Source organism: Ascaphus truei, chromosome 1 (assembly GCF_040206685.1).
Source record: "Ascaphus truei isolate aAscTru1 chromosome 1, aAscTru1.hap1, whole genome shotgun sequence".
NCBI lineage: Eukaryota > Metazoa > Chordata > Amphibia > Anura > Ascaphidae > Ascaphus > Ascaphus truei.
Genome location: NC_134483.1, coordinates 346,063,002 through 346,075,480, shown reverse-complemented (window position 1 = coordinate 346,075,480; position 12,479 = coordinate 346,063,002). Strand labels below are relative to the sequence as shown.

At 41.6% G+C, this 12,479-nt stretch overlaps 1 protein-coding gene across 8 annotated transcripts in view; it reads left to right on the top strand.

The window, feature by feature from the left end:
* The first annotated feature begins 3,535 nt into the window (after positions 1 to 3,535).
* Positions 3,536 to 12,479, top strand: part of NPNT (nephronectin) — a 112,613-nt gene continuing 103,669 nt past the window's right edge. For 3 of the 8 annotated variants that reach the window (XM_075608677.1, XM_075608657.1, XM_075608629.1), the window contains exon 1: positions 3,536 to 3,991. In XM_075608677.1, coding sequence (XP_075464792.1) covers positions 3,915 to 3,991 — 77 coding nt within the window. In that variant the 5' untranslated portion in view covers positions 3,536 to 3,914. Of the gene's footprint in view, positions 3,992 to 10,744; positions 10,764 to 12,479 lie in introns of those variants that run through there. The other 5 variants (XM_075608639.1, XM_075608648.1, XM_075608667.1 and 2 more) reach the window with 5 other exon arrangements.

Below are 12,479 nucleotides of genomic sequence, written 5' to 3'. Positions count from 1 at the left end.
GTGTATGGCTAAATTTGGGCACCAGCCCAACCAATGGGAAGATCCTACAGGGAGTTGGCGGTGCAGAAACCATGAAGATATGTGAATCATTCGTTTCTTCACTGCCACAGAGGCCAACACCATGTTGGGCAATTTTGTGCATTTCTCCTGGAAATCAGTTTGCCTATCTTTAATAGCACTAATTCTGTACGGAGAAAAAAACCCATCTCTATTAGAAAATCAGCTCTCCTTTGTCTTCTCAAATCCTGTTTCTTCATCATTCGTGTAAAAGTGTAAAGCTCCGACATTGCAAACATTGCTTTAATGAACATTTCTGGAAATAGTGCTCTTGATGTTAGTGATTCCTGCTCCGGTTGCGTGTATATTTTAACCCATTTAGGAACTGATTCTATATGCTCCAAAACGTCCGAAAAGGCCTTTTCTGGAAAAAAATTCCCCATTGCCTTCTTTGTATTTGACCTAGTATTGCAGGTGTGAGACTTTGACAAATAGCTACTTTTGATGTACATGTCCACCTCTAGGGTTAACAATGATTGATTTGGGATGATGTGAGATGCAGATAATGATCATGTAGTTTCCCACAATAATTACTGGCGTAACCCATTTTTTTTTCTTTGTCTTTTGTGGTCATATACTTGACCTCAATGGGGAATGTTTGCCAAAAGCGACCCGTTTGGCCACTTTGGATCATATAGACTCATGCCCCCACCTCTCTTTCTCTCCCATGCCTCCAACCCTTTCTCCCATGCCCTCACCTCTTTCTCTCCCTCTCTCCCATGCCTCCACCTTTCTCTCTCTCCAACGTCCCCACCTCTCTCTCCCACACCTCCACCTCTCTCCATGCCCCCACCTCTCTCTCCAACACCCCCACCTCTCTCTCCCACGCCCCCACCTCGCCCCAATACAATAACCTCCCCCAATACAAATAACCGCACCCCTAAAACACACATCCCCCAATATGCATAATAACCCCCTTCCTCAATACAAACCCGCTATCTCCTCCCCAATACACCCCTCATCCGCACCCCCAATAGACACCCCTATCCCCTCTCCCAATACACATAAGTCCCCCCACCAATACACATAACCCCTCCCTCCCCCAATACACATAACACCCCCACCCCAATACACAACCCATCCTCAAATACACATAACTCCTCTCTCCAATACACACAACCCCCATTCCCTCCCCAATACACAAAATAACCCCCCTCCCCAATACACATAACGCCTCCTTTACAATACACATAACCCCCCCCCAATACACATAAACTCCCTCCCCAATACACATAATAATCCCCAATACACATAACCCCCTCCCTCCCCAAATACACATAATAACCCCTCCCCATATACATAATAAACACACACACACACCCTTACCTTGGGGCAGTGGCCCCTTCCACGGGCGGATGCGGAAGTAGGGCCTGACTTATGGGTGGGCCTATCTTCCGGAGTGTGGGGTGCAGCCTACACGTGATGCTGGGCATCAGTGGGGGTGAGAGGCCACGCTGCATGCGTGTTCTATATAACCTGTATGGAACGCGTTATTACATTTCTGCACATACCTGTTCTATGGAACCTTGTTGAAACACATATGCATGTCATTGAATTTCTGCGCATGCAAACTGTATGTAAGAACTGTATGGAACGCATGCGCAGTACAGGTATTGACAAGTGAATAGAACATATACATTATATTTATTGTCATTGGCACTGATCCTTCTGTTCAGTTCTAAATCACCACTAAATTAATTTGTATAAAAGATAATCTATATCTGCTGCAAAAGTTGTGCAAAAACAGCATGGGATTTTTCAAAGAAAACAAATCATATAGAAAACAATATACAGTACTTCGATATGGTGCTGTTTTTTTGTATCAGTTTAACAACTGCAAAACATTAATGATCCGCTATTTGTGGAAAACCACCTATCTATTCAGGCATTCAGGTTACCTTTTTGAAGGTTATTTAACAAAGCAAAAATGGTACGCAAAAAAAAAATATATATAAAAAAATAAAAACATTTCAGATTGAAATGTGATTTATTTCTCTGATAATCTAATGATCCTCTTTTTTTTAATTTTTTTTTTACCAATTTCATACCAGTTTTGCAGTCAATAAGATACATGTTAAACAAATCCCTAAGACATTGTTTGCATTTTATATAGTATTTTAATTAATATAATGCACTGGGTGAATGAAATTAACTACTCCAACAAAACTGGTAGTAGTAGTCAGTATTGGTAATTTCATTAAGTATTTTCAAATCTTGTTGAATTTCAGAAGAGCACAATTAGGAGGTCCATTGCAGGGCAGAGAAGGTCCAAATATAATGTTTTATTTTATTTTTAAAGCAGCAAAACATGTTAAATCTTATGTTTAAAAAATGAACAGCTCTGTAATATTAGATAATAGTGACTAACTTTGTCATTTTTATTCAACCTGTAATGCCATATTTAATGCGTTTTAAAGCATCATTTGATTTCTATAGCAGGTTTTAGCCCACTTCCCAAGCAATGCAACACTTTCCTGTTTGGGATACAGTAGGATCCGTGCTTCTCGGCGTTTCGCTTCTCGGCGATACGCCAATACGGCGGTACCGAGAAGGGGGCCGCCATGTCTGTGGCTGCCGAGATCGCGCATGCGCAGAATGGGGGCTGCCGAGGTCGCGCATGCGCCATAGAACAGAGTTCACGCATGCGCCATAGAACAGAACCTGCCGTATTAGTGGGGCCCTCCTGTAATTTGTTGCAAATGTTCCTAGCAGGTTGAGCTGTAAACTGTAACAATAATGTTACTTTAGCAATATAAGGATACATTGTAGCTGCTGATTTACACTGACTGAAGCAGTCATTATGTTAGGCACACAATCAGGATATTTACAGATTTATAACAGGACCACCAAAAGATTGCCATCTTAGGTAATAATGTAGAATTACATCGTCACATGCTTTACATATAGAAATAAGGGGGGGGGGAGTTGGAAAGTAGTATTGCTGCTTTAAAGTAATAGTTTAAATGTGTAAATAAAAGCACATATGGTAGTGGTACTTAGTAACACAGTGAGCTTGGGGATTATCAAAAAGAAATAGGAGGGAGAAGGAATGAAATGTGACAGTGACATTGGAAGAGAGAAAGTGATGGTGAGACAGTAAGTGAAAGTGAGTGGAAAGAACAAGACAAAACTATTAAGAGGAAGCAGGAAGAAACAGCAGAAATGTGGAGACGACCCAGTGGGTGATTAGCAGGTCAGTCATAATGTTAAATAAACCGGTTATAAAAGAGAAAGTGGAAAATGCAGAAGAGAGAAGGAGAGAGAAACTGGGGGGTAAATGTGTGGGAATTCTGCAATGTTAAAAAAAAAAAAAAAAAGCCAGGAGTAGAAGTGCTGTGGAAGTGGAGCAAACTAAGGGGTGTGATCAGGAGAGAGAGAGAGAGAGAGAGAGAGAGAGAGAGAGAGAGGGAGAGATAAGGATAGGACCGGGGTGTGAAAGATGAAATGAAGGGAGGGAGAGGATAGGAGAGAGAGAGAGAGAGAAGGTGACGCGCACAGGCAGTGAGGGTGTGTGTGTGCTAACTCCAGCTCCTCCTCACTCACACAGCCCAGAGAGGGATACTGAGCCAGAGACAGAGCAGGGCTGAGCATTAAGTGTCAGAGCTCCCTCCAGGGAGTAGGGCACACACCACCACACAGACCTGCTACCAATCACTTCCCACAGGGAAGCCAGGGCTGCTTCACCTTCAGGATCACTGAGAGTTCACCTCTTGCAGGGGGGTGTGAAGATAAGGGGAGGAGAGCTACAGTAGCTGTGACACCACATCTCCCTTCTCCCCTGAGTATCCTTGCTGTGGAGAGGTGCTGCTGCTGACTATTTTTTGGAGGGGGGTGTCTTTACATTGAGTCTGCCTCATATGGCCATGGAGTTGGCTTTAAGGTTATTGATTGCCTGCTCCTTATGCATGAAATCTGCTGGGGATTTTGACGGAAGGTAAGGAACATCTATGGTTTTAAACTGTCTCTACCCCTCTTCCCCTCTCACCTGGACACTTTCCATGCCCCTGCACTTGCAGGGAGGGGGTGAGTAAATGGGCGGATTTGGCACTCAGTCCTCAGACGCTGGTGGAGATCACCATGGGTGTCCTGCTAGTCTATCCCAAACTCTCATTTAACATAATCGCCAAAAGTACTTAATCTGCTGGTGCAGTGAGTGCCAAGTTTACACAAGAAGAGTAAGTGTTTAACACCTGTGCTGCTGTCCAGCACAGAGAGGGTTACACAGAACATGGAAACAGACCTTAGGGGCAGTTCATATTTGTCCCTTGTAGATATAATGCTGCAGTATATATAAAGTTACACTGAGTATGGTAATACATTTTCTGTGGACTCTTAATAATTAGTTAACAGTCCTAACAACATTAAAAGCCTCCCTGCGGTACAGCTACTGACCCCCACTAGAGACATGCAAAATGTTTGCACAAGGTCACTAAAATTGGCCCTTTTTTTGAGCTTTTGGCCGAAAAAAGCAATGACTATCTCGCAGTTCGCACGCGAATCGTCAAGGATTAAGTCAATGTGCAATTTCATTTAATATGCTAATTTTTAAAAATGCTCTAAAATCACTCGATTCGCTTGCGAGATTCTCTAAAATGGCTAGATTTGTGTAACGCGCAGAATATATATAAGGTGCGCACACCATGTTACCCTCAATGTCCTGTGATCTTGCACTGAGAGTTTAATAATCTGGTTACTTTGTTAGCCATTTGAGTCTTGGCGAAATGTTTTGCAGGGAATCTCATTACAAGAAGTGGTCACATAAGCTCTTCGGAGAAGGACTCCTTTTTCTAAATGTTACTTTTACGTCTGAAGCGCTACTTGCCACTATGTGTTATTTGTATTATTTGTTATTTATATGATTGTCCCGTGTATTACTGCTGTGAAGTGCTATGTACATTAATGGCGCTATATAAATAAAGATATACATAAGTGCCAGGGAGTAGTTGCAATGCATTGAGAAACAATGTTTGAGTACTCCCTGTCTTTGAAAGAGTTACTGAAGAGGTGAAAAGATTGCACCTAATACAGTTGCCCAGACTGGTGTAGCAACAGATAAGGCTGAAGGGTGAAAGGTGTGAATCAGGCAGCTTGGCAGATGTGGGTGCAGAATGAGATGCAGAATGAGGCGTGCAGATGTTCGCAGAGAGATCAAGCCACCTGCAGGTCCTAGGGGTTAATGCCAAAAGGGAACAGCTATGTTTTTCCATGTTAGAGATTTATGTACTGTATGCATTTAGTGTGGGAAATAATTTATGTCTCAGTTGCTCTGCTAGAATACTGTACTTAAATGTAAAAAAATCTTGTTGAGCTATATTCACATGAAGGAAAGAGTGCATATACAGTCTTTATTTTAGACATACATTTATACAATAATGATGATATATATATAAATCATGCACACATATACATGTGATGGATTCTCAACAATGCATTGCGTCCAATGCATTTTAATGGTATTTTACTATGTTATTTTTTTTTAATACACGCTCTCCCGTCTTTGAACTTTCTTAAATTGGCAGCTGCGGTTTAAAATGGGATGAAATAACTTTATGACGAATAACATTGTGCTAATCCCTAACATGTCAAGTGCTAATTATACATTCGCCAAGATGATCTAGGGCAGAAGTTTATATTTGGTGGAACAATTCCTCTTTCTCTTTTTCCCTGTCCACCACCCAACTTGCCTTGCATATTGTTACAATTGATTTACACCTACAATCCCTAAATCTAATTGATGGGTATTACTGTGGGTCAGTATTTATGGGAACCAAACTAAACCGTACTGCAGACTTTATTGGGATCTCTGTGTTGATAGCCCCAAACCCAAAGACAGCATCGTCACCAGGTCTGTGGTGTGGGCTTGTATGGTTTACACCCCTGCTGCATTCCAAACCACTGTAATAACTAGAAATGTGGACATTTTCACCCAAGAATAAAGAAACAGACCATGAAATATGCTTAGGGAGAGAGTGAAAGTAGATCTGGATTTGTCAGCCTTCCTGCAGCATCAAAGACCAATTAGACATTTTTTTTTTTTTAGCCCTGTGAGGTTTGGCAAAATATTTAATGAAATTGTGGTTTAAAAAAAAAATGAAATAAACTTTGCGAACATAGTTGGAACTCTTTTTCACATCTGTATTAATAAGCAGCACCAGTGTAGGCGGCTGTTTATAGAGGGTTACAGGACACAGACGATGCATCGGGGGTCAGCTACTGTAATTACACAAGGAATTCCGTTATGTATCTAGATGTGAAATTGCATTATACTGTTGTGTATTTATTTTAAGATGGTAGAATTTCTAAATGTGAATTGTGTATATACATTTTCAATTCATCTTTTTGCTGCTGGTGTCTCACACACACAATTTGATGGATTTCTCGTAACCCGTTCAGTGCTGACTATAGAAACACAATAACAGTGATCAAAAGTAAGCTAAAAAGTTTTTATTTGAAACGTTTTGTAGCGTTGCTCCAGTGCTAACGTGTTAGTGCAGTACAGTCTTTGTCATTGTAATGCACTGGAGTGCTGTCACATTGTTTTATATTGATTATAGCCTTTCATTTAACAACCTGTCCAACATAGGTTTTTTTTCCACTTTGGATACAAGTTCAGACAGGGGTCATGTGAGCTGATGAAGACTATAGCCTTAGTAACATTACCTTTAAAGACCCAGCACTACACGCCCACCTAGCTTCCTTCCTGCACCTGGCTTAAAAACTGTACCTTTTGCAGATATAATTAGTTATCGGTTATCCTCAATTACAATTCCTTAAAGCAGAAATCTCAGCTGCTCATTATTGCTTTACCTTCTATTTTTTTGGTCAGAATGGGAATTAGGGGGGGGTCCCAGAGATGAACCAGGATATTTTCAGCTCCAGTGATTCCCCGGTTTCCAAGATACTTACCAGTAAACGTACCGGTGTTTCAGTCCCCTGATGGGGAGTCGAAATTGTGGTTTACATCTGCTGCACATGGACCAATAGGAAATCGCAATGTCAATCGCCGTGGCTTCCTATTGGCCCATGTGACACAGGCGATTATAAAGCCATGAAGTAACACCAGTACCTTTCGCGGTGTCTTGGGAATCTGGGGGGGTTGCCGGAGCTGTAAATAGTGTGATTCAGCTCCAGTTATCCCTCGTTTCCCATGCAGAAAAAAAAAGAATAGGGCGTTAGGTAGGGGAGTTTGCTGCATTAAAGCGGAAATCCAAGCCGGCGATTTTTTGTTGTTGTTGTGAATTTCTTTTTTTTTAACGTAACATTGAAGTGGGGGTCTTGGGAGCTTAACACCCATTCATTTCAGCTCCGGGGACCCCCTGCTTCTGGAAATACTTACCTCCATAGTAGGTGTCAGTAGTCGCTCTGCTCGGTTAGCAGGGATCACGTAATGGCCGCTCTTCAAAGCTCCAGCGTCCTGCGGTCCAATAGGAAGCCATGACGTCATCGGTGCAACTCCGTGTTGGTTCGCGTGACACAAGGAGCTTTAAAAAGTAGAGAGATACCGGCACCCCCTTTAACGCACACAAAATGTATCACGTTATGTGGGAGTTGCGTGTTCACTGGTGAGTGACATACAAAATAAGAACAAATAAACGCACAATGATATAATAAATGCAGAGGGCCTGCTCGTGAGTGCTTACAATGTAGAGGAATTAGCAAACAAGACTGTTCAAAAGATTCTTTTAAAACAGCCAGATTAAAAAAAAACAGAAACTTTTCGTTCCGAGAATTCAGGCCATGAAACTTGACGATGGCAAATAATTGTAACTTCTGATCTCCACGCTAAATGTCCTTTGGGGCCCTCCAGACAGCAATAGTAAAATACTGTATAAAGTAAGGAAAACCATCTTCTTGTTCATTAATTGAGATTAGTGGCCAGAAAGCGCAGGCACAAAGCCAAATGATTTTAGGTAGGATACTCGAGATTTATGAAGTTAGCGCCTATAGTAATGGCCCAAGATTGTTCTCATGCAGGAAAAGGAGTAAGCCTGTGCTTAGCAGGAGTTCTCAGAGTAGTAGCTCCGGAGTATAATAGGATCGGCCAGACCAGAAGGTCCTTAGTAAACTCCAGATCCAATATGCATGGACGAGGTATGCAGTACACAGTAAAGTTTACCGATCACAGAGAACAGAATTTATTCCCAATATGGGCCCACTTGAGATAGGACATTATTGACGCTATGCAAGAAATTGCCAATTTAACTAATACTAAGGGAAATAAGCATTCATACCTCACCAGGATAGTAGTGAGAGCTACCAGGGGAAGGAGCACAGAGTAACTTTATGATTTACCACCAGTTAATATGTCTAGTGTGAAGTATGTCCTTGTATGGCGAGCCTTTTAAACAGATGTAAATAAAGCTCTTTTTTGTACTATAAAAGTTCCTGGCGCACATCCTTATTTTATCTGCATATCCACGCCCGGCCTGCACCGACCCAGCACCCTGAACAGGCATGAGAGGCTGAGCAGTATGTAGTTCAACTCTATGTAAACTCCTATAAATCCGGGCAAGGAGGGCTACAATTATATTTGTACATGCCACAACTGTATACAGGCATACCCCGCATTAACGTACGCAATGGGACCGGAGCATGTATGTAAAGCGAAAATGTACTTAAAGTGAAGCACTCCCTTTTTCCCACTTATCGATGCATGTACTGTACTGCAAGCGTCATATACGTACATAACTAATGTAAATAACACATGTGTAACTGGCTCTATAGTCTCCCCGCTTGCGCACAGCTTCGGTACAGGTAGGGAGCCGGTATTGCTGTTCAGGACGTGCTGACAGGCGCATGCGCGAGCTGGCGTTTGCCTATTGGGCGATATGTCCTTACTCGCGAGTGTGCTTAAAGTGAGTGTCCTTAAACCGGGGTATGCCTGTATTCAAAACCGTTAATAATTGTTGCATGTTAATTTTCAGGTGGAGGTTAAATATTTGTATTACAAATATAACATTTTACCCGAGTGAAACAAATGAAGTAAAATAAATAGAATATGGGATATGGAGCAGCCCAAATAAACTATTTATATTCGCTTCACTCCACAGACCAATGTATTCTCTCTTAGACACCACACGGGGCTCTGCGTTTCATATAATACAGCAGTGAACAATAATATAGAATACTGTATTTAGGAGGCCGAATTTTTTTTTTGAGCCACCGTTTTTGTTAAGCGGAGAAGGGACTCTGCATTAGTGTGAATGTGACACGATGACACAGACACACGCACTGACACGCACTGACACACACAGACACTCCTCCACTCTCCCCTGCCACAGTGTCTGTATGTATGTTTTTATTTATATAGCGCCATTAATGTACATAGCGCTTCACAGCAGTAATACACGTGACAATCATATAAATAACAAATAATACAAATAACACATAATGGGAAGAAGTGCTTCAGACATAAAAGTAACATTTAGGAAAAGGAGTCCCTGCTCCGAAGAGCTTACAATCTAATTGGTTGGTAGGAAGAACATACAGCCACAGTAGGAGGGTGTTCTGGTAAGTGCGTCTGCAAGGGGCCAAGCTTTATGTATGAGGTGTAAAGTATCAGCCATGGAGCTACTCATATCCTTTATTAAGCCAGTATATGTATGTATTATGTATCAATGTCTTTATTTGTATAGCGCCATTAATGTACATAGCGCTTCACAGTAGTAATACACGTGACAATCATATAAATAACAAATAATACAAATAACAGATCATGGGAATAAGTGCTTCAGACATAAAAAGTAACATTGTGGAAGACGAGTCCCTGTTTCGAAGAGCTTACAATCTAATTGGTAGGAAGAACGTACAGAGACAGTAGGAGGGAATTCTGGTAAGTGCGTCTGCAGGAGCCACGCTTTATGTATCATGTATAGTATTAGCCACAGTGCTACTCATATGCATCTTTAAGCAAGTGTGTTTTACAGTGGGTCTTAAAGGTGGATAGAGAGCCCTGGAGTGCTCCAACTCGCAACCCTCCCCCAGCCCCCTGCCATCCGCCACTGCACACGACACTAAGTGGTGCAGCCGTGATTGATCTGTCAGTCACCCCGCAGCCAGTCACCGCTTGACCACAAAGCAAGCACCGAGCATGAAAGCATGGTGAGGGTACGGTTGCTGGTCTTGGCGGTGACTGAAAGATCAGTCAGAGCTGTGCAAAGCACAGGTGCGAGCGCTTACATTTTAGGCGCCAGGGCAACCAGGGGCCCGGGATTGTTCCACCCCTGATATACAATAAGATAAACCACTTGTGGCTTTCTGCCACTTTTGAGGCAAACCATTTGTGGTTTTGTATTGTCTGTCAGATACTGTAAACCACTTGTGACTCTGTATGACTTTTATGATAAATGACTTGAACCTAAACTAGGCAACATTAGAGATAAACCTCAGCTCATTGTCATTGGAGAGCATTAGGTCTGCATAAATGTTACCTTGTTTTATTTTGTAATTCACATTTCTATCAGTTCTTTAAGAAATATAAGCCCAGATCTTCCCTTTGCACTGATTGAAAAGTCTCGGTTCACATTGCTCATTGTTGCTCTCATTTTGCAGAGAAAGTATGATCTTTGGCTCAATCTGTTAATGTAATTATGCTTTAATTTCAGCTCTTGTTCAATCCCAAGAAAAGTATAGAAGTTGCTGAAGGACAGAAGGAAATCAGGTTGCACATAACATGCTGGCTATCTGGCAATTGGGCTGCATTGATGGTCAGACCTCTGGACTTTTGAATGTGCTTTTAAGACGTTTGCCTGTGCAGGTCCAGCAGTCCCCAAATCACTTCACAAAACTTTGAGCACCTTTAGTGCAGAATGAGGTTCACATGTTTGAAGAGCAATGTTTGCTTGGCACCTCCTGTACAAAAGAGATAAAAATGTTTAAGTTAATATAACAGTTCATACCAGCATGAACTTACAAACTGACGTTAAGGTTTAACATCAATATTGAAATACGTTTTTCAAGCCAAGATAAATAACTTCCTCTTTGTCTCCTCGTGTTAGAGTTGGCATAAGTACTAGATTTCCACCTTGCATGGCAATACACCTAATTATTTTTAAAACCATGCGATACCCGTATTATTGTATTTGGTATTCAAATACGAGCATTTTAAATTCATTTTAAGATTTTTTTTTTTTGTTCCTCTTCTCGAAAGTGTTTTTTGAAACTCCCATTTTTGGTATCTTTATGTCATTATATGACTGATGTACAAAAACCCCAGAGATAAAAACCCCAGAGATTTAAACCACAGAAGCCAAACAAACAAATAGAAATTGCAGAATTCTTCAACCCTTGGGCTTTAAAAACCCCCAGAAAAGATGAGTTATGTTTGGTGAACAAAGTTACATCATAATATGAACTTAGTTCTCAATGCATGTTGAAGGGGATTGCTGTTTTAAAACTAGTGTAACATAGTTATATAGTTACATAGTAGATGAGGTTGAAAAAGGACATGCGTCCATCAAGTTCAACTGGAGGAGAACACAGAGCGCATGAACTTCTCTCAATGGTGGAAATGTAGTTCGCAGGAATCCGGTAACAGTATACAGCATATGGCAAAAGAAGAGAGAAAAAAATATAGTGTAATACAGTTTAATCAATAAACACATCTAGAGCAGTGAGCTCCAGTCCACTCTCATGCTCCATGATAAAAAAAAGGCAGTTTATGATACACCCCTGAAGTCCGTATACTCGAATGAAACGCGTAGGGACATTAGAATCTGCGCCGTGACTTGTGAGCAGTGCGGAACTACTACCACTCTCTGCTACACAGCCGTCTCCCCGCTGAAAGGCTCTCGTGTTGCCACTGATGCTACGAAGCCCGTCACCTCCCCTACCATTGGAGGACAGCTGGATACAGATCTGTGACGTCAGACGCTGCCCGAAATGCGGAAGTGAGAGACTCTAACCAGAAGAGTCAAGCGAAGCTGTGCTGGTGGTGCCGTTCCTGAACCCTGAGTGGTTACACTGCTGTTTTTTATCGTGGAGCATGTGAGTGGACTGGAGCTCACTGCTCTAGATGTGTTTGTTGATTAAACTGTATTACACTATATTTTTTCTCTCTTCTTTTGCCATATGCTGTATACTGTGACCGGATTCCTGTGAACTACATTTCCACCTATGAGAGGAGTTCTTGCGCTCCATGTTCTCCTGCTGCTGCCACTTTGAGGGATTGTGAAATTCCTCACACCAGCAGCATCTCCTCTTGGTGATATTTATCTGTTATTGTTTTTATATTTTTGGGTTTGCGCTTACTTTTCCTGTATCAGTCCATCAAGTTCAACCTACTGTATGCTAGATTTAGACGACAGATACTTTATCCTATATCCATACTTACAGTATATTGATTCAAAGGAACGCAGACAGAAAACTCCAGTGACACATCATCCAATGATATCTCATAAGGGGAAAAATAAATTCCTTCCTGA